This window comes from Protomyctophum parallelum, assembly GCF_964188405.1.
Source record: "Protomyctophum parallelum genome assembly, chromosome: 14".
Lineage (NCBI taxonomy): Eukaryota > Metazoa > Chordata > Actinopteri > Myctophiformes > Myctophidae > Protomyctophum > Protomyctophum parallelum.
The window spans coordinates 29,581,299-29,602,324 of record NC_139709.1 but is presented as its reverse complement, the minus strand read 5'-3'; the positions used below and the strand labels follow the sequence as shown (position 1 = coordinate 29,602,324).

Sequence of the window (21,026 nt, the reverse complement as noted above, 5' to 3'; positions counted from 1 at the left end):
CCAGACGTGACTCAAAAGCAGGTCAGGTCCCGATGCATTTCAGGAGTCACGCTTCATTTCTGGGCTTTGACAGGAGCCTCCGGTGGCTCCTCTGTGGAAGGATATGACACAGGAGGTCCAATGGGGCCATTCACTTTGTGGGCAGTAAAAAAAATAAAAAAATAAATAAAAAAGAAGAACAAAAAGTAATTTCAGCAGGAAAAACGTAGAGCTTAGAGCTAACTACATAGGAAATTAAGTAGGCTACTCATCAAGTGTTTGTGTGTGTGCGTGTGTGCGCATGCTTGCAGGCTGAGCAAGGAGCTCCAGCAGAAGGATAAGATCATTGAATCCCTCCACACCAAGCTGCAACAGCGTCCGGAGACTCCCTCCAGCTGCCACGCCCTCTCGGAAACCACCGACCAATCGGACAGGACCTCCACGGTGTCGGACGAGTGCCGGACGCATGAGGACCTTGACCTCTGCTCCGATCTGGACGCGGCCAGCGAATACGCCGAGCCGGGCCACGGCTCAGAACAAGAAGGTATCGTTCATCTGCTCAACTTCCTCGTGTAACAGGATTTCTGCAGATCCTTCAAATCTTAAATAAAAAAACAAGGCCATAAAAGAATGTAATAAGTTCTTAAAAATGCTTCATTTTGCAAATGCTACAGCAAATGCTAATCCTGGTCTCGAAACTACCTCCCCCTGGCCAGCCAGGGCACCTGATGGAGGGGAAAGGGACTGGTTAGAATAACGTGTTCCTTCCACGCGATATGTCCGGCCGGGGAAACTTGGAAGTGTAGTGCCCAGGATTACATTAGATAATTGACACTGGTGTAAAAAAATGGGTTGCAAAATCGTGGGATAAAAATTATATATATATAAAAAAATGCTACAGATAGGCTAAATATTCTGTAACATTTTTTGCAGAATATGTTGCTAGGGTTACGTTTAATCCCGAGCTACATTAAGAAAGTATAACATCTTAAATCAAAATTTGGGCTAAACCTGCAGAAACCCTGTGTAAACTCTTCCTCATTCCTCTCCTTACGGAGTGACTGCTTCCATCCTTGTCATCTTCCGTTCCCCTCTTCATCCTCTCCTTCCAGTGTATTCCTCCATCCCTCCTCCTCCTCCACTACTCAAGTCCTCCGCCAGCTGTCCCAATATGCTCTCCTCCAATCCTGTGGGTTTTTCTAATCAGACTCTCAGAGGTAATGCGACACACGGATGTCTACAGTTTAGGGCTGTGTGTGAGCCACTGTATGGAGATCTTCCCACCCCAATTAATAAACGCATGACCACACGGGTACAACCAGTAACACTGGATGTGCATGCTCACAGCCTGCCTCGTGCAGTCTGCTTTACGTAACTGCATTACTGTTGTGAACCAGTAGGTGTAGCTGCTACTCAACGGTTTATTTGTGCTCTGGGGCTTTGATTAGTTAAGTGCCACGATAACAACCATGATGTCATGAACAGGAAATAACCAGTGAGACTGGTTGAGAACACTTTGTCTACAGATTGTTGTGAAGTAAATAAGGCACTCAAATAAGCTGTTGTCAAGCATGGCACAGACTCTGAGATCAATAACCTACTGAAATAAGATATTCCAAGAACATAACATTGGACACTTTAAGGGCATATTATGAAAAGACACACAGATATGACATCATACAATCCACAGAATCTTACTTTTAACATAGAGAAGACCTAGATGCCACTAGGAGGATAACTGGCATGCAGACCTACAGATGTGGTGCTGTGACCAAATGCTGTGCATGCATGCAGTATGATGAGTGAGCAGTACGAAGTGTTTTTAAGCAGAACGCTTAAAATAGACCACCTAATGAATTGTTAGGGTTGGGGGGGGGGGGGGGGGGGCGTTTGTGTGTGTGTTAGCTTGTTGGCGAAGGGAGATTGAGCGTGGGGGTGGGGGGAACCGCTTGACTTCCATTCTTCCCTGGACTATCGGCATGCACGGCCACCACAGTTCATATCGACTCAAATTCTTTCCATGACGTTCCTCATCCTTTCCATCCTCTTCCCCCTCCCTCCTCCATGCAGCCCGCCTCTCTGGTCCCGTCTCCGGCTCCCTTCCCGGCCCATTGGGGCCTGACCCTGCCTGGGGCCCCCATGTCACCTGGGAGCCCCCGCCCAGGGCCCTGTCTGTAACGGCTCTCGGCCAGGAGGTGGATTGGCTGCATAGACAGATGAATCAGCAGCATAGGGGTGAGGGGCCTGGGGACAGCGTGTACACACACAGTAGTTACGAGTGTGTGCTGATGGGGTTTCTGAGTTGTGATTTAACATCAAGCCAAGGTTATTACAGTTGACTAAAATTTAAACTATAATGCAAACTTACTAGATCTACAAAACACTAAACAAAACATTGTGCCTAGCCCTAAAACCCACTAAAATCATCAATCAGAAGTTCGTTTTTGTCTGTTTATTTAACAAGCCCAGTATTTTGGGTGAATATGAACTATAGCCTATCTTCAAATAGTTTTTAACTGTGAATTGTATAAATTTTTATACAGAATATTTCTTCTAACCTTTTTATATCTCGTCTAATAATACCTCATGTAAACAACTAACAAAAAAAAACTAGAACTAAGCTTTAAAAAAACACTAACTAGCTAGACTAAACGATAAATAAAAACAGTGAGTCTGACAGTGGAAGAGGGGTATAGTATAGCTTCCACCAGCGTGTCAGTCCAGTCATATCTCCTAATAACACCTGGCCGTTTGTGGTTTCAGGCTTCGTGGCGTCCCGCAAAGCCATGTCTGCCCTGTCGCTCGGCGGCCACAACCAGCACGACCTCTCCCACTATGGCCAGCTATCCCATCATGCCTTCCAACCGTACCAGCTGGGCATCGTGCCCGAATGTGCGTCTCACTCGCTGCCGTCTGAGTCGGGTCTGTTGGCAGGCGGCGGCGGTGCACCCTGGGACATGGATAGCGGTCCGCCGCCGCTCCGCGGCTACATGGGATCGACGGGGCAAATGTCAGTCAACAGCCATGGAGGTACAGTATGTCTGTCTCTGTGCTCTGCAATACCACCAATAGCCTATCTACAAGCTCACAAAGCGATGCGCTGCGAGTGTGTAGATGGATATTTTCTGTATAACGTAAGCATCGGCCTTAAAGTTTGCGGACCTTTGCCGATGGTGACAATAAATCATTATTAAACGGAAAACAATTGCTGTGTCTGGCCTGGCCTGAAACACATCTTGCTCTTTCTGAGCGGAACTATGAACTGAACTACTTCCTTTTTAAATTTGTGAACTGAACTTTGAACTAGTTCATGACTAGAAACTAGAAAGTTAACTTTCCCAACACTGGACCCTATAGATCTGATAAAACATGTTTATGAAGTCATATAAGCTGCGCATGTGGACACATGCGTCCCAGGTATAGATCCGATAGAGATGAATGAAACAAACATGTGGCCACATCATGTCTCTCCCAGGTATAGATCTGATAGAGGAACACCTGCGAGAGGTGAGGTGTCTGCGGCAGCGCCTGGAGGAGTCCATCAGGACCAACGAGAGACTGCGGCAGCAACTGGAGGAGAGGCTGGCCGTCTCCGGCCGTGATGGAGGTAGGTCGGTCGCACACTCCATCCATCTGATACCCGTTTCCCAGAGTCACGTCTAACTCAGATGGAGGTATAGGTCGCACACTTATCCATTTGATGCTTGTTTCCCAGAGTCTAACTCAGATGGAGGTATAGGTCGCACACTTATCCATTTGATGCTTGTTTCCCAGAGTCTAACTCAGATGGAGGTATAGGTCGCACACTTATCCATTTGATGCTTGTTTCCCAGAGTCTAACTCAGATGGAGGTATAGGTCGCACACTTATCCATTTGATGCTTGTTTCCCAGAGTCTAACTCAGATGGAGGTATAGGTCGCACACTTATCCATTTGATGCTTGTTTCCCAGAGTCTAACTCAGATGGAGGTATAGGTCGCACACTTATCCATTTGATGCTTGTTTCCCAGAGTCTAACTCAGATGGAGGTATAGGTCGCACACTTATCCATTTGATGCTTGTTTCCCAGAGTCTAACTCAGAGCGTGCACAAATGTATGTACACGTAATTGTCTTATGCACAACTGTGCATAAGAATCCACAGTGATCGTTTATCAAGAAAATATATGAACATGTATATATTTTATATATGCCACATGTTTAACGTGGATATGAGCTATATATGACACAAATGTCCTATAACTCCACATAATATGAACCTGAATATGGCATATATGCAGCATATAGTCTGCATATATTGGCATATTATGTTCGTGTCGGCGCTAATTTCCGGGAGACTCCCGCAACTTCCAGGAGAGATGGGATGTCTGTAACACTGAGAGTATACATAGGCCTACTCCCTAGCTTGTGTTCAGACACACACACACACACACACACACACACACACTTTAATTTTCCCATATAGAGCTGTATTATCAAACTCGACACTGCAGTTCATTTCAACTGAGTACTGCTTGAATTGTTTTCTATCTCAGGAGCGCCCACTAACATCTACATCCAGGGACTGGACACGGTCACTCAGCTGTCCAATGAGATCAGGGTCCTAAAAGAGGAAAACATGGCTCTACAGTCCCGCCTGCAGGCCAACTCAGGTACTACTGGACACTAAACAGCCGTTTGGACTGAAATGAACCTGTCCTTGACTTACAATATGTGATAAGTGATCACTCACTTATGTCAGTTAGTCAGTCACAGCCGAACCTCGTGCACTGTCAAACGACATTCATGATTATGATAAATAATAGGAGCTCATTTTCAACTTTAGCTTTTATAATTGGTCGTCACTAATGCTCATTATCGGATGGCACCATTTCCATCTACTCAATTCAATAGCTAAATTATAACATAATGTTTAAAACACCAAAAGGGGTTCCCGCCCAAAATGGCTTAAGCCCAAACCACACCAATGGGTCGCCATGCAACACCATGTAACCAAACGGTTGCGAGGAGTTGCATTGGTGTTGTTTGGGCCATTGTATTGAAGCCAGTTGAATCACTTGGGTCGACGTGCAACAGGACATAATCACACCGCTGGGACGAATGCTAAAGCCAGACAGTGGCCTTGTGGTTAGAGTGTCCGCCCTGAAACTGGGAGGTCGGGGTTCGATCCCCGGTCGGGTCATACCAAAGATTGAAAAGATGGGACCCAATGCCTCCCTGCTTGGCACTCGGCATCAAAGGGTTGGATTGGGGGGGGTCAAATCTACTAATCAAATGATTCCCGAGCGCGGCACGGCTGCAGCTCACCGCTCCTTGGCTGCGGCTCACCGCTCCAAGAGATGGGTCAAAAGCGGAGAATAAAATTTCACTGCGGCAACGTGTGTGACAAATCGTATGACTTTGACTTTGATTTTGAAAGCTGTCTCGTCCCGTCTCGACCCTTTGGTGTGGTTTGGGCTTTACACGGAACTATCGCAGAGAAGTAACTGTCCCTCCTCTCCTCTCCTCTCCTCTCCTCTCCTCTCCTCTCCTCTCCTCTCCTCTCCTCTCCTCTCCTCTCCTCTCCTCTCCTCTCCTCTCCTCTCCTCTCCTCTCCTCTCCTCTCCTCTCCTCTCCTCTCCTCTCCTCTCAGACTCGTGCGAGGAGGTGGCGCAGTTGAGGGAGGCGGTGCTGGCGTGCCGCGCCCGCCTGAAGCAGGCGGAGCTGGAGGCGGAGCAGTGGAAGGAGGAGCTGAGGCGACTGCAGACGCACAGCCATGAGCAAGGAGCGCAGATCACCGTGCTGCGCCACGAACGCCAGGCCGGCCAGGACAAGAGCAACAGGTGTGTGTGTGTGTGTTGTGTGTGTGTGTGTGTGTGTGTGTGTGTGTCAGATTTGTGTTCAAGTAATTGTTTAATTGACTAATTTAATTCTTAACAATCAATTGATTAATAATAATAATAATGGTGGGTGGGTGGGGAGGACTGGGAAGGGAGTTGTGGGAGAAAATGTAAAAAAACGAAGAGTCGTATTCTCTTTCTGTGAAGACTGCACATGATCTAACTCTTTGAATAAAATTTACTTAAAAAATATATAATAATAATAATAATAATAATGCATTTTATTTATAAAGCGCTTTACATTCTCACAAATCTGTATGGCAAAAAATAAATACAATAAAAGAAGCACAAGTAACATCATAATCATAAGCATAACAAAGCATGATCAATAATATCATGGGACCCAATATGGCTAAACTAAAAGACTAAAGAGTCTTTAGTCTTTAGTCCATTCTTAAATGGATGAACGTCCCTATATCTGAGAGTTGGAGAAATCAATAAACACTGAGAATGTCACTGTATGCGAGTCAAACACGCAGTGTGTTGCCTTGCTCGACGTTTATTTAGCAGAAGCTTTGTTTGTTTCAGTGTTTTGTACATTGTCCCTGTGCACCCCCCCCCCCCCCCCCCCCCCCCAGGCTCCAACACGAGGCGTCTCTGCTCCAGCAGCAGCTGTGTGAGAGCAGGGATCTGATCCACTCTCTGCAGAGCGAGCTGCACGTCTACGACCGCGTGTGTGCCGCCGGAACCAAGCAGGACAAAGGTCAGTCTGGTGACAGGGTCGGGACCCGGAAACCGGGTCCGAAAGAACCGAGATTGGAGAACCTGGAATCGCTTCCATCGTATTTGGAACCTTTTCTGGAACCGTAAATTATCACACTGTCAGAGCTGTTATACCAGTGGTTCTCAAACGTTTTACTCTGAGAGTTACAGTCCTGTAAGGGTCCATTAGGAATTAATCGTTTAAGGGAACCGTTAACAGTGCCACCTAGTGGACACCAGGTTTGGCCCTTGTTGCCTTGCCACAAAAGCCCATTATAATAAAAATAAATAAAATGAAAATCCATTGTGCATGTCGTCACTTTCACACCGGATTAGAGCAAAAAAAAAGGGGGGGGGACGTCATGTGGTACTGAGTTAAGGAATCGGATCGCTAAGAGGAACCGGAATCGTTAAGATCCTAAAGGTTCCCAAAATCCCAACCCTAGTCTCTTCCCCCGCCTACACTCCTCTACTATAGTCAGTGTCATCACATCTGTAACAGGGCCACCTGTACTAATGACACTTGTGGTTTTCCAAAAGTACCTGGTACTCCCCCAGCCCCAGATGTTTTGTATTTTCTATGTTGAGGTTCCAAGCGAATGAATACTGTTAACATACTTTAAATCTAGCTGTTGGAAATGTGAAATAATGGAATATTGAGCAACTGTATGTATATCTATTTCTGACCTAAAATGTTTTGTGTTGGACTGTGCAGGTTAAACAGATAGCTTTAACTTTAGAATTGTTTAGCACTCTACTATGCAGAGAGTCGGACATCGACCAGCTACATTGAGTTTATTCGAGCCGGTACCATACTAGACATGTGTGCATAGATTCACTTGTTCATGTCTGTGACCAGCCCAAGGATTTTTTGCACTTTCAACACCCTCTGCTGGATAAATTTTCTTTAAGTGACATACCGGTACATACACAGTACAGAGTAGACGTAATGTACACAGACAGACAAACTCACTCATTACAATGACTGTGCATGTGCTTTGCATGGGTCTAAACTCTCCAATGACGCCAGACTTTATATGGTTATATAGTTAAGAGTTAGATGTCTAATGTCATGTGTATGCCATACAGATGGTTGACATTTGAATCTATTGGTCACATTTTAGGGCAATAAAGAGTCAGTCAGTCAGTCAATCAATCAAGCACAGAAGTACAATCAGAGTTGACAGAATGTTGTCTCGCCGTCAGGCTACCTGTGTGAGCTGACAGAATGGTTTCTCCCGTTAGGCTACAGTCTGTGTGAAGCCCTACACACACCGTCTGCGAACGCGCGTTCACGCCTCGCCTGACGCTCCGATACGCCACTGTTCTATTTTCCAGGCGTCGCTGCGCACCCGGTGTGTGTTGGGCTTCAGCTGACAGAATGGTTTCTCCCGTTAGGCTACAGCCTGTGTGAGCTGACAGAATGGTTTCTCCTGTTAGGCTACAGCCTGTGTGAGCTGACAGAATGGTTTCTCCCGTTAGGCTACAGTCTGTGTGAGCTGACAGAATGGTTTCTCCTGTTAGGCTACAGCCTGTGTGAGCTGACAGAATGGTTTCTCCTGTTAGGCTACAGTCTGTGTGAGATGACAGAATGGTTTCTCCCGTTAGGCTACAGCCTGTGTGAGCTGACAGAATGGTTTCTCCCGTTAGGCTACAGCCTGTGTGAGCTGACAGAATGGTTTCTCCCGTTAGGCTACAGCCTGTGTGAGCTGACAGAATGGTTTCTCCCGTTAGGCTACAGCCTGTGTGAGCTGACAGAATGGTTTCTCCTGTTAGGCTACAGTCTGTGTGAGCTGACAGAATGGTTTCTCCCGTTAGGCTACAGCCTGTGTGAGCTGACAGAATGGTTTCTCCCGTTAGGCTACAGCCTGTGTGAGTTGACAGAATGGTTTCTCCCGTTAGGCTACAGTCTGTGTGAGCTGACAGAATGGTTTCTCCCGTTAGGCTACAGTCTGTGTGAGCTGACAGAATGGTTTCTCCCGTTAGGCTACAGCCTGTGTGAGCTGCCGCTGGAGCTCGGGGAGCTGCTGGCCGAGGTGAGGAGTCTGCGGGCTCAGCTGCAGAGCAGCGTGCAGGAGAACGTCAGCGCCCTGAGGCAGCTGGAGCTCCACAAGCAGCTGGAGCAGAAGCTGCAGGGTGGGGGCGGGGGCTCGCCCCGGACCCCCTCTCTGTCCGCGCTGACCGCCAGTCCTCAGAGGGACCACTTCTACAGGCGTCAGCTGCTCCACGGTGAGAGGCCGACTGTCTCCTCTCTCCAGACACCCAGCCGTCCCGTTGTTTTGGGATACTGTATTCAGTCCGGATGATGATATGACATGTCTTTGAACGGATGTTGAACGAAAAGTTGACAATCGATTAAATAACCTTACATTTACATTACAAATGTAAATATTATAAATATTGTGCCTTTATCCAAAGCGTGCATTACATTCAGTTCATTGTAGGGTAGGGAGACCATATGTTAGATAGATACTATACTATATACTATTGGTATAGTAGAGTGAATTAATAGAAATAGTTCAGTATGATTGAATAATACAAATAAGTCTCGGATTGTAGCTTTAAAGAGCAAGGAACAATATAGAGATTTAAAGGAAATTATATGTTGAATTTAACAAAGCACACATACTGTATGTATAAAATACCACCAACACCAACTGCACACCATTCACATACAGCATGGAGATAGTCGCATACTTGGTACAGCTGGTTGCTTGGTATCCATACAGTGTGTGCTACGCTACTAACCTGTGCTACTATTTAGTGCTTGGTGTTGTGTGCTGCTGTGTGACCTATAGCCTGGTGTGTGTGTGTGTGTGTGTGTGTGTGTGTGTGTGTGTGTTGCTCAACAGACCCGGCTCCATCGCCACCGGTCAGGGACATTGGTCTGTTTAACTGTGGATCACCTTACGCTCCCTATTCAGACCTGGACGACAGCCACTGCACTGCCAATGGTGTGACATTAACCTATTACTGCATCACTGCATGAGCCGCAACTGCTGTCGCTCTATAACGAACATAGTGGCGTGGTTTATAATTTCTTCATTGTTCGTCAATAGCAAAAGATAGCAGATCATACAAGCTCACAACGTGGTGTGAGCTTGTAGGTCTGCATTTTTCTAAGAATGTGTGCCTATCGTTCACCAATTCTTTGCTGAAACTTTGCCTATTATGGCTATATGGATTCTGGGTTAATGTGGTCATTATGTGGTCTAGACCAAAATCGTGACACTGACAATTTTTGGGTCTAAACTAGAGATGCACGATATAATCGGTCTCAAAATAATCCTAATTATTTTCACCGATATTGATGACGCACTAATAAGGTGACCGTCAATGGCTTCGTTTGTACTCGCAGAGCAGCCTCAGTCTGCCTGTCTGGTCTATTTTAGAGCATCAGCTGTTAGGGCTAAAGGGAGGTTTACCATCCGTACTTTCACCAGCTAAACAAAACATTAAAATTAACATTTTCAGCAATGAGTTCAAAATAAATAATAAATATAACAACATAATGTAATATATTATTGGTATCGGCCGATATGACCCTGCAAATAATTTGATATCGGTCATAATTTCAATGTAGTGCATCTCTAGTCTGAACCCCACACTTTTACCCCATAGTGGTAAAAGTGTCAAGGAGTATAACTTAAGCTTAAAGACACAAATGAAGTCCCGCGTCTCTCCCCACCCCCTCATTCAGACTCTCTGGACCCCCACTCTGAGCTGGAGGGGGAGGCCCCCGACGGCTCCTTCGCCAACCGCAATGGCCGCCACACCATCGGCCACGTGGATGACTTCAGCGCCCTGCAGCAGCAGGTCCTGGAGGGGCGGAGTCTGGTCCAGCGAATGGAGACGACGCTGCAGGGCTGCTTCAGCCAATCACTGCTGGATGCCAACCAGGAGCAGATCCGTGACCTGGTGAGAGAGAGAGAGGGCCAATGAGAGCAAGGCATCTCCAAAACAATCACACAATCACACACTACATATTTGGGCATGCCTGGCACAGAACTCCATATAGGAATAACGGGACACAGTGATAGACACAGAAATCTCCATATATGGGCATAAAATGGACACAGACAGATGGGTGGAAGGGGTACTCTGACACGGGTACAACTGGTATTGCATAGCCGGGTGGGGCATGGATCTCAACTTCCATCGTTACCGACTCGGTGCTCTACAGCCGGGCACCAGCCTAGTAATTGTAATACAGCATTAAACATGACTAAAATTATATTAATAATAATAACAAAATAAATAATCTGAATTATTTCACTGACCCCCTGGCTATGCGTCGCGGACCCCACTTTGAGAACTGTGGTGAATTTTAAGTAAATAAATAAATAAGATAGGCTATTTTCATGCTAAAAAGATGTATTTCAAAATATATCCGTATTCCCGGAAATAAATTAGAAACACGTGTTCCCATTATATTGGGCCCTTTTAGTATTTTTTGTAAAAAGTGAAATGTGTGGGTTTCCTTTACTCTTATGTAACTGTACAGCTCTGTGTGTGTACAGGTGCTGGACTATGGCTGTGTATGTAACTGTACAGCTCTGTGTGTGTACAGGTGCTGGACTATGGCTGTGTGAAGAGTCTTCTGTCCAACACCAAGACTCTGAGGCAGATCTTAGAGGAGGCCGTGTCCCTGTTGAAGATGTTCTGGAGGGCTGCTCTGCCCAGCAGCGACCCACCCACCCACAACCTGGTGAAGGTATACTGTCCATGAAGGAACTTTGATATTCTTTATCTCAAGACTTGCAAATACAATATATAATACAGAACACTGTGGGACAGACAAACATTGCTAATCCAAGATTAGACCGTAATAATATCCAGTTTACCATAATTACTTTCCAACAGTAGAAGTAGTAAGTAAGTAAGCCTTGCCGAGCCATAGGGCAGGAGCCTATATATATATCTCCTGTTTCTGTGGCGTGAGGCAGCTTATTAACTGTGTTAATGCCAGGAACGTGGGATTCCGTTCCCACCCCCACCTGTGCCAGAACGTATACGAGATCCGTCTTTTTTTAATGTCATTTAATCCGGTATTTTTATAAAAAAATTACTCACATGTTAGACAGCCTCCACACGGTTCCGACGCACACGCGGCCGCGGCCCCTTTTCGTGTGTGCGTGTTTGATTGTATTGTTCCACCTTTTGCTTTGTCAATGTAAACGTATTTCCTCATCAATAAAGTCCTTTGAATTGAATTGAATTGAATTGAAGTGTGTGTGTGTGTGTGTGTGTGTGTGTGTGTGTGTGTGTGTGTGTGTAGGAGCAGGGCATGCATGAGGAGATCTTGTCCCTCAGACTGCGCATGTCGGAGCAGGAGGAGGTTCTGCAGGGAACCATCCAGCGCCTGAGGAGCACCAGCCGCACCAAGGAGAGCATGGAGCACTTCATAGTCAACCAGTGTAAGTGTGTGACCGCCAGTTTTCATTGATTTTAACCCATTTAGGCTTGGTGTCAAAAAAAAAAAAAAAAAATCTAAATTCTGACAGTTTTCTGAAAAACCTCTGTTTCTGTGTCAGTGGTGGTGATCAATATTTCATGTCAAGGACCCCAAACATTATATGTAATTGGCCACCGACTCACATCTGAAAATATGTTGTTCCAGGGACCTCCCAGAAGCAAATATTTGAGTTAAAATGTTCACTCTGTAATAATATATATTCAAAGATTTGAGGCACATTTTCACGACCTACAAGTTCACGACCTACAAGTTCATAGCGCGGCACTCGGTGCCACGCTATGAGCTTGTAGATCTGGTATTTTTCAATAGCTCAAGTATAACAATGCTTTAAAACACCAAAAGGGGTTCCCGCCCCCAAAATGGGTTAATCGATTTACGATATATATTGTTACATTGCCTACTATTCCCTTCTCCCACATCAGCACAGATGTCCATAGTCTTTTATCACATGAACACAAGACAATAAAGACATGTTCTTGAAGTTGTCTTCCAGTGTGTTCACACTTGTCTTCCACTGCAGTGTCAAGGACCCGTGATGTGCTGAAGAAAGCCAGGACAAACTTGGAAGTAAGACACCGTTTCAAATATTCCCTTTTATCTGAGTGTAAAACACAGTGAATGTCCTCAGTGTTGCAGCATTCATTTGTAATCCTCCAAACCAAATGTAATTTGGTTTGGACTCCAACTCTGGGGATTTTACTGTTGTAGTGTGTGTTGTGTTATGATGTGTCTTTTCCCAATCATTGTCCTTGGTATTATGTATAATGGTGTAAACGGCCCTTCACTTCTCTCTCACCTTCTTTGCTCATCCTGCATTTGTCTTTCGTTCTCCTCTGTTCCTTTCTCCGAGTACCTCCAGAAGAACGAGCAGAGACTTTCCTCTTTAAGCTCCTCCCCTTCCTGTGCTTATGCCGATAAAGGTTTGACATGGCGCGCCTTTGGAAGAATTGTAGAAGTTGTCCCAGATCAGTCGGTGTCCGGTTTCTGCACAGGAGTATAACCCCTAGGGTTGAGATATGCCGTTAACACTAACCCAGTCAGTCAGGGGCAACTTCTACTGCTATGTGGATGTGCCTGCCTCCCCGTGTCATGCTGTGACATCACTGCTTTAACATTCTGTCATGCTGTTGTATTGATGTGTTCACTTACCTTTGAAGGTTGGGCTTTTACATTTTGTGTTCATTATTTTAAAACCTACACAGACATACTGAAACACTTTTCAAGCTAGCATGTCATTCTAGGTTAAGATAGATAGATAGATAGATAGATAGATAGATAGCAGATTTATTTATTAGACAAATCCCCAACGCATTGTAATGCAATATGCTTGTAGCTTGTAGAGTGACTATTTTAACTATTTTTTCGTGACACATACAAAGAAAGTATGAATACGTATTGATTTATGATGCAATAAATACATACATTTGATCAAATTTCTCTGCTCGACAGTGAGAATATTATAGTGTGCGGAACAATACCCAATGTCTGGATTGATTTAGGTTCCAAATATGTAACGTTTCCCTTTAAGTATATGCAGTTGAGAGAGAGAGCGCACTGCGTGCAGACATGCGACAGAAGACTCCTCACCTTTTAGGTTGTTGCTTTAAATAAGAACGTGTTCATGGTCATCCTGAAGGGTTTCAAAAAAAGAATTCCATGAAATAACTCAGGACCCCTTGACGCCAAGGCCCAGTCTACTGAGCCCACCGGGGTTCCCAGCTGTCTCCTGCTAAATGCCATGGCGTAAAATATGAGACTATTTACAGTTTCGAGCGAGCTACTGTAGTGTGGAGAGGAGGAGACCCCCATGGTGAGGACTGAAATGTCAAAGTATTCCATAGTTGACATTCTGTGTGCTATGCATGCTGTCATGGTTATCACTGGAAAGTGGCCAGTGTTGCAAGGGTGAGAAAGACACAACCATGTCTATGAAAACGAGTCCAAAAGAAGCGACTAGGCTACTGTACATGAGCACTTTACACCTTTGTGTAAGTATATACATTGGCTATTTGAAAATAGAAGATCTACTAGTCATAACAACGCGGTGCGATGTGACGCGTTGTAGATCTGCTATTTTCTAAATTATCTTGAAAGAAAATTTGCGGTGTGGGGTCCCTGAAAATGTTTTGAGAACCACTGTTTTAAACAACATTAGGAAGCAAGCTCCAAATAAGCAACTATACACTTTAGAAACACGCCCAATAAAACGCATCAACAAGCCCATAAAAAGCAGACATGGCAACACTGAAAGAGGGTCATGGCATTGGGTCGTACAGCATGAACATTTACGCCTATCTCACACCCGATAGAGATAAGAGGAAATCACGTGTTTTTGTGGGTGTGCGTGTGCGTGTGTGCGTGCGTGATGCGTGTGTTTGGGAGGGGGATAGATAGATAGATAGTAACTCACAGCAAGTCGCTGCAGATAATTGAAAACATGGAAAAATGAAGAACCTTCTTTTTGCTTTTTGTCTTTCTCTGCATTTCTAACCTGCTGCTAATGACCATTCGTCCTCTGCTTTTCATCACGTCGGCAATTTTATTTCCCTCCATAACAATGTAAAACTTAAAATAACTACTGTAACTAGAGCCCGACAGATATATCGGTCTGGCTGATGTCAGCCATTGTTTGACAACATCGGTATCGGCCGAAGTTGAACCACTTTCAACCTTATTTTTTTGTCATGTCATTATAGGTGCCATGTGAATAGGGCTTAAGTGGTCAAATGAAATAAACTGTTTGCTTAGACTATAATATAAATATTCTCAAAACATAAACTTTTATCAAATCAGTTGAAGTTTTTTTAATTGATTGGAAAATGTTGCACTTTTTGTCAAAAATATCGCTCCAAAATTGGTACGTGCATCTGCCCAAAATATCTGTCATCGGTCGGGCTCTATATAACTAACATTTTTGCAGTGTTAATTATTTGGGATTCCACCGCCACCAATACCGCTTGGCTGTAACATCATCATCCACTCTCGAAATGTCTTGATGATGTCCGCCTTAATTCTGTCTAAAGTACTTCTCCGCCTGCTTCCCCTCCCTCAGCTGAAGACCCACGAGGTGTTTATGCCTGGGAACGGCCTACTGATTGGAGTCTCCTGAAAGCCGGCGACACAGCCAGCGTTGCCATGGCTACACCCCAACAGCGTCCTGCGCCTCGGAAGCGCGGCAGCCAATGCCTGTCGGAGACACTGACCTGTTAAAGGAGATCCAGCCCCAAACAGCTGCCAACTCTGACCTCTGTACCGAAAACTAGCCAAGACCTACCCTCCACCTCCAGCCTTATCTGTCCTGTCCCTCCACCCCTCTCCTACCATTACCAACTGTACGTCCTGCCTTGCGAGTGTCCCCATGAACCCACCCCTCTCCTCTGCCATACCAGCTCAAATTTATAGGCAATATGGACAACAATTATAGTGCAACTTGAGCCTTATCCAACTCTGCCTTCTGTCTTTTAAGGTCAATTCATAATCATCCATCGCACGATGCCAGTATTACGGAATATAAATTAAGCTTCATGTTTCCCCCACACTCTCTGTTCTTTCCCTACAACCGCCTAACTACTACATCTTTTGGCATCTCCGAGTGATAAAGTCTGCAGTTTGCCTTGTTGTGAGAGCGAAGAAGAAGGTGTTTGCAATGTGCCTCTGGTGGTTTCAGTAATGCGTGTCCTGGCTCTCATAGGCGAAGACGGGAGCTGGTTGAAGTTTTTTCCGTAGGTACCGATCTCAGACCGGATTTTTGCTTCCGACCCTAGATTCAGAGAAGGATCAGGATTTGGGATCATGAAGCTGGCCAGGGATCAGTATCTACGTGCAAAGCCTCTCTTTAAGAGCCGTTGGACAGAATTGAGTGTCAATGCATGTTTACTCACAGCTCGTGAAAGGAATCCAATTAGTCACAACACATGTATGTACATAAACGCCTGTGCACAAGAACACGTCAACGTGTGTTCCAATCGCTTCGTCCGAGGACGAAACCTTAACTTTGACTGCCACAGAAATGCAAGTTTACTCCTTGTGGCATGGAGATATTTCTGCAAGTGCAATGCAAATGTAAATGACATCCACAATGTATCACCAGACACCATGGAGGAATGTACGTAGGTGAACACTGCTAATTGTGAACTAGTTCTATTTGTGTCTGTGGGGGAAGCTTGTGAACGGTCTGTCAGCCATTAGTCCAAGGTTCTGAATAGCAGAACCAAGGCCTGAGATAGGTTCCAGTTCAGTCACTCAGTAGCCTCATCCTGCATTGGTAATAATCACCAATAATCTTGGAAGGGAACATTGGACAGGGGAAAGACAGGAGACGGGCTGTGTCAATTTAACTCTCATGGGGTATGTGTAATGAGTATGGTCTCACAGAATATACTAAGTGTAACAGATCAGAAAATCTATTATTTTTGGCAAATGATAAGGCCATTGATTATAGTTAACTAAAACTAACAAAATAAGGAACACTAGATGTAAAACAAATTCAAACATTTAAGTTAACTGAAATAAAATATCCAGGTTTTACAAGAAAAAGAAAGATACAGTAACTGACACCTTTGTTTGCTTACAAAACAAACTAAAACCAAGTAAATAATAGATCCTGCATGTCTTTCGGTTTTCTTAATTCAATTCATACATAAGCCCAGTATTTTGGGTAAATATGAAATCTATTTAATGTTTTAGCTGTCAGTTTTAAGTGTGAACAGATTTTGGTATGACAATCTGTCTTTATTAAACAATACTTTTTGAACCTTGCCCCTGACAAATCAAAATTTAAAAATAAAACTAATCAAAGCTCAACTAAAACGAAACATTTTTAAATAAATAAAACCTTTAGGTGGTACGAGGAAGTTTACAATAAATTAGGAAAGGAAAGGGCATAAGGGCTGAAATGGAACCAGGCCAAACGCGTATTCAAACTCCTCAGCAGCGGTTCTCATACGAGCATGTGCAATAATGACATAGTGTATTGAATGATCATGTACACCAGCTTTACGTTATGTTTTATTTTTGCTTGAACACTGGATCCCATGTATTTACTCTCACGAGGACATAATATCACCGGTGCAATGTTGTACTGCTTAAGCCCGATTTATAGGACACTTCACATGACAGAGTCGCGTGCCGAAAATAGTGGGCCTACAATACAACAGGGGTCTCTTTTCAGCACACGACACTGTTGTACAAGGTAGTATAAATTAGGCATTATCTTTGTTCTAATACTACTGACTTAAACAAAGTGCTGTTTTTTTGTTTTCTGACAGCGTTGATGCATGATAAAGATAAAGTTGACATTGTTTTGTGGAAAACAGGAATCACACCAATACTTGCCAAAGTTTGAGTTTTGAACTCCTTTCTTCACTTATTTGCCTTATCCATGATAATGACAATCCCGGGTTTGATGTGGATGGTCAACAATGCCCTTATGATGGACATGTATCGTGGCTTCCTTTTACAGGGCCTCTAAATCTACAGAGACGGTAACCGTTAGACTTTTTTTTTAATTTATTTTTTTGTGGACCAAATCTTTAAGCAGTGGATCTTAACCGATTATTGCCTATTATTGCTAAATGCGACTATTGTCTACTAAAATGTATTCCTGATGGAAATCGACAAAACAACTCTTTTTGTTTCATTTTGAACTTATTGGTCTTGGTTCACGCACTTTGACAGTATGTCCCCATGGTGTTGGCAATAAATGTAAATTAATGTTCTGATACAAACTTTGGCAGGCTACTGGTTGGTCCATTGTCTAGAATCAGCATATTATTTAGAGTTGATGTTCAAGTCCTTCACATTTGCTTTGATGTGTAGCCTATGCTAGCTGTACATTTGCGATTTTCCAGCTGTAAATTACCTGCTTTTTTCTGTATTTACAAGTTTACTGTGTGTGTGTGTGTGTGTGTGTGTGTGTGTGTGTGTGTGTGTGTGTGTGTGTGGGACTAGCACACGCGTGTGTGCATGAGTGAATGACATCCAACATTTGCTTCATGCAAAGTTGATTATCGGGGTAGCCGTGCAATAGCTTTGTATTGCTTTAATTTGATGTTAAACATCATTGTATACTTTATGAGTGTAGGCCTATTTCACTGCTCTGGTTTGTAATGATTTGTTGTGTAAAAGTTAGAGAATAAGGCCAATGTTTTTTATTTCTAAACTAGTCACACATGCATCTCTTATGAAATCAAACTATGCCTTTTGCTTTTTAAAGTCACTTGTCGCAATATTAACTCCCACAAGCTCCAAGTAACATTGCTTTGCCTGCCTTATAGTTTAAAGTTAACATGAGCTCTTAACCACTTAAGCCCAGATTTTTACTGAAAATGGCTGATCTACAAGCTCAGGTTGTGTTGTGAGAGCTTATAGATCTGCATTATATATATATATATAAAAAAAATAGGAAAGTGTTTTTGCATTTTCCTTTTACTTTTTGGGGAAAGACTTTTAGAAAAAAAAATACAAGCCCAAAATATTGACACCAGGGTTAAAGTGGTTATAATTGGCTCAACTGTATAAATGGCCTTGAACTAGTGCTTGAATGACTGCCCTTTAGGACACAACACTAGCTTTTGCCAAATTAGGTCTTGTTTGCGCTCCATCCATCAGGAAGAAAATCTGAAAATAAAATAGTAAATTGCCAAAAATATTTATAAATTCTGTTGGTTATTTTCTTAGAAAGAAAATATTGTGCAAGTATGTGCAAAAGCATAAATGGAATTGGTTTGAAAACTTGTGAAATGACTGAGTCTGTAAGAGCGCCAGCAATGCCTGGTTACCACGCTGAGTTTGTTGTTTTTGAGAACAGTGGTTCTCAACTCGGGGTATGAGGACCCCCAGGGGTCCTTCAGGGGGTTCCAGGGGGTCGGCTAAAGCTAAGTGAGATATTGTTAGGAAATGCACCCTGTAACTCTGAAAGTGTACTCTTAAAAAATGGTTGAGAACCACTGGTCTTAGGGTGAACTCAAATAGCAGAATGACAGTTTATTGTTGGTATTGAGTTGTATATGTATATATAGTGCTATTTGATGGATGCAGCTACTGTACTGTATGCTATGTGATTGAAGAGAGGTCGTGTGCCTGTGTGTAATGCAATATACTAGAGCACAGGACTCCTATAGATCCTGTCTTGACCGCAGTCAGTGCGTGTTGTGGTGACAAATAAAGTATTATCAATGAAGGACTTGGGAGGGAAAACAAATGTATAAAGAGCATAATAAGGCAACGGTGTGGGCTAAGTTTGTGGAATATTCACACCAAGTGGTGGTCTTGATTCTTAATTTTTGATACATCAAAAATTCAAAAAACGATGGGCGATCGTTTCTTTTCATTTTTTCATTTTAGCTATAGTATGCCGTACGATATGGGCTATAGCCCATGGTCAAAAATGATGAAAAACGAGGATATTCTTTTTTTCAAAAATTCAAAAAACGATGGGCTATAACCCATTGTTTTTTTCATTTTTTTCAAATCCTCAAAAATGATGAAAAACGGCGTGCTATAGTATGCCGTACGATATGGGCTATAGCCCATGGTCAAAAATGATGAAATATGAGGATTAAAAAAGAAATTCTAAATTCTAAAAACGATGGGCTATAACCCATCGTTTTTTGATTTTTTCATTTTTTTCAAATCCTCAAAAATGATGAAAAACGGCGTGCTATAGTATGCCGTATGATATGGGCTATAGCCCATGGTCAAAAATGATGAAAAACGAGGATAAAAAAAAAAATCAAAAATTCAAAAAACGATGGGCTATAACCCATCGTTTTTTCATTTTTTCATTTTTTTCAAATCCTCAAAAATGATGAAAAACGGCGTGCTATAGTATGCCGTACGATATGGGCTATAGCCCATGGTCAAAAATGATGAAAAACGAGGATAAAAAAAAAATCTAAAATTCAAAAAACGATGGGCTATAACCCATGGTTTTTTTCATTTTTTCATTTTTTTCAAATCCTCAAAAATGATGAAAAACGGCGTGCTATAGTATGCCGTATGATATGGGCTATAGCCCATGGTCAAAAATGATGAAAAACGAGGATTAAAAAAAAAATCAAAAATTCAAAAAACGATGGGCTATAACCCATCGTTTTTTCATTTTTTCCAAATCCTCAAAAATGATGAAAAACGGCGTGCTATATATATGCCGTACGATATGGGCTATAGCCCATGGTCAAAAATGATGAAAAAATAGGATATTCTTTTTTTCAAAAATTCAAAAAACGATGGACTATAACCCATTGTTTTTTTCATTTTTTTCAAATCCTCAAAAATGATGAAAAACGGCGTGCTATAGTATGCCGTACGATATGGGCTATAGCCCATGGTCCAAAATTATGAAAAACGAGGATTAAAAAAAAATTCAAAAATTCAAAAAACGATGGGCTATAAACCCATCGTTTTTTTCATTTTTTTCAAATCCTCAAAAATGATGAAAAACGGCGTGCTATAGTATGCAGTACGATATGGGCTATAGCCCATGGTCAAAAATGATGAAAAACGAGGATTTAAAAAAAAATCTAAAATTCAAAAAACGATGGGCTATAACCCATCGTTTTTTCATTTTTTCATTTTTTTCAAATCCTCAAAAATGATGAAAAACGGCGTGCTATAGTATGCCGTACGATATGGGCTATAGCCCATGGTCAAAAATGATGAAAAACGAGGATAAAAAAAAAAATCTAAAATTCAAAAAACGATGGGCTATAACCCATGGTTTTTTTCATTTTTTCATTTTTTTCAAATCCTCAAAAATGATGAAAAACGGCGTGCTATAGTATGCCGTATGATATGGGCTATAGCCCATGGTCAAAAATGATGAAAAACGAGGATTAAAAAAAAATTCAAAAAACGATGGGCTATAACCCATCGTTTTTTCATTTTTTCCAAATCCTCAAAAATGATGAAAAACGGCGTGCTATATATATGCCGTACGATATGGGCTATAGCCCATGGTCAAAAATGATGAAAAAATAGGATATTCTTTTT

The 21,026-nt window shown here is 42.9% G+C and overlaps 1 protein-coding gene across 4 annotated transcripts in view; it reads left to right on the top strand.

Annotated features, from left to right (window-relative positions):
- Positions 1-19,215, top strand: part of LOC310870935 (myomegalin-like) — a 68,112-nt gene extending 48,897 nt beyond the window's left edge. For 2 of the 4 annotated variants that reach the window (XM_083782317.1, XM_083782316.1), the window contains exons 32-47: positions 291-523; positions 1,092-1,196; positions 2,050-2,214; positions 2,743-3,009; positions 3,455-3,586; positions 4,514-4,630; positions 5,611-5,800; positions 6,436-6,560; positions 8,546-8,788; positions 9,412-9,513; positions 10,260-10,477; positions 11,130-11,273; positions 11,838-11,976; positions 12,556-12,602; positions 12,895-12,955; positions 15,088-19,215. In XM_083782317.1, coding sequence (XP_083638443.1) covers positions 291-523; positions 1,092-1,196; positions 2,050-2,214; positions 2,743-3,009; positions 3,455-3,586; positions 4,514-4,630; positions 5,611-5,800; positions 6,436-6,560; positions 8,546-8,788; positions 9,412-9,513; positions 10,260-10,477; positions 11,130-11,273; positions 11,838-11,976; positions 12,556-12,602; positions 12,895-12,955; positions 15,088-15,245 — 2,446 coding nt within the window. In that variant the 3' untranslated portion in view covers positions 15,246-19,215. The remainder of the gene's footprint in view (positions 1-290; positions 524-1,091; positions 1,197-2,049; positions 2,215-2,742; positions 3,010-3,454; positions 3,587-4,513; positions 4,631-5,610; positions 5,801-6,435; positions 6,561-8,545; positions 8,789-9,411; positions 9,514-10,259; positions 10,478-11,129; positions 11,274-11,837; positions 11,977-12,555; positions 12,603-12,894; positions 12,956-15,087) is intronic. The other 2 variants (XM_083782318.1, XM_083782319.1) reach the window with 2 other exon arrangements.
- Positions 19,216-21,026: the final 1,811 nt, after the last annotated feature.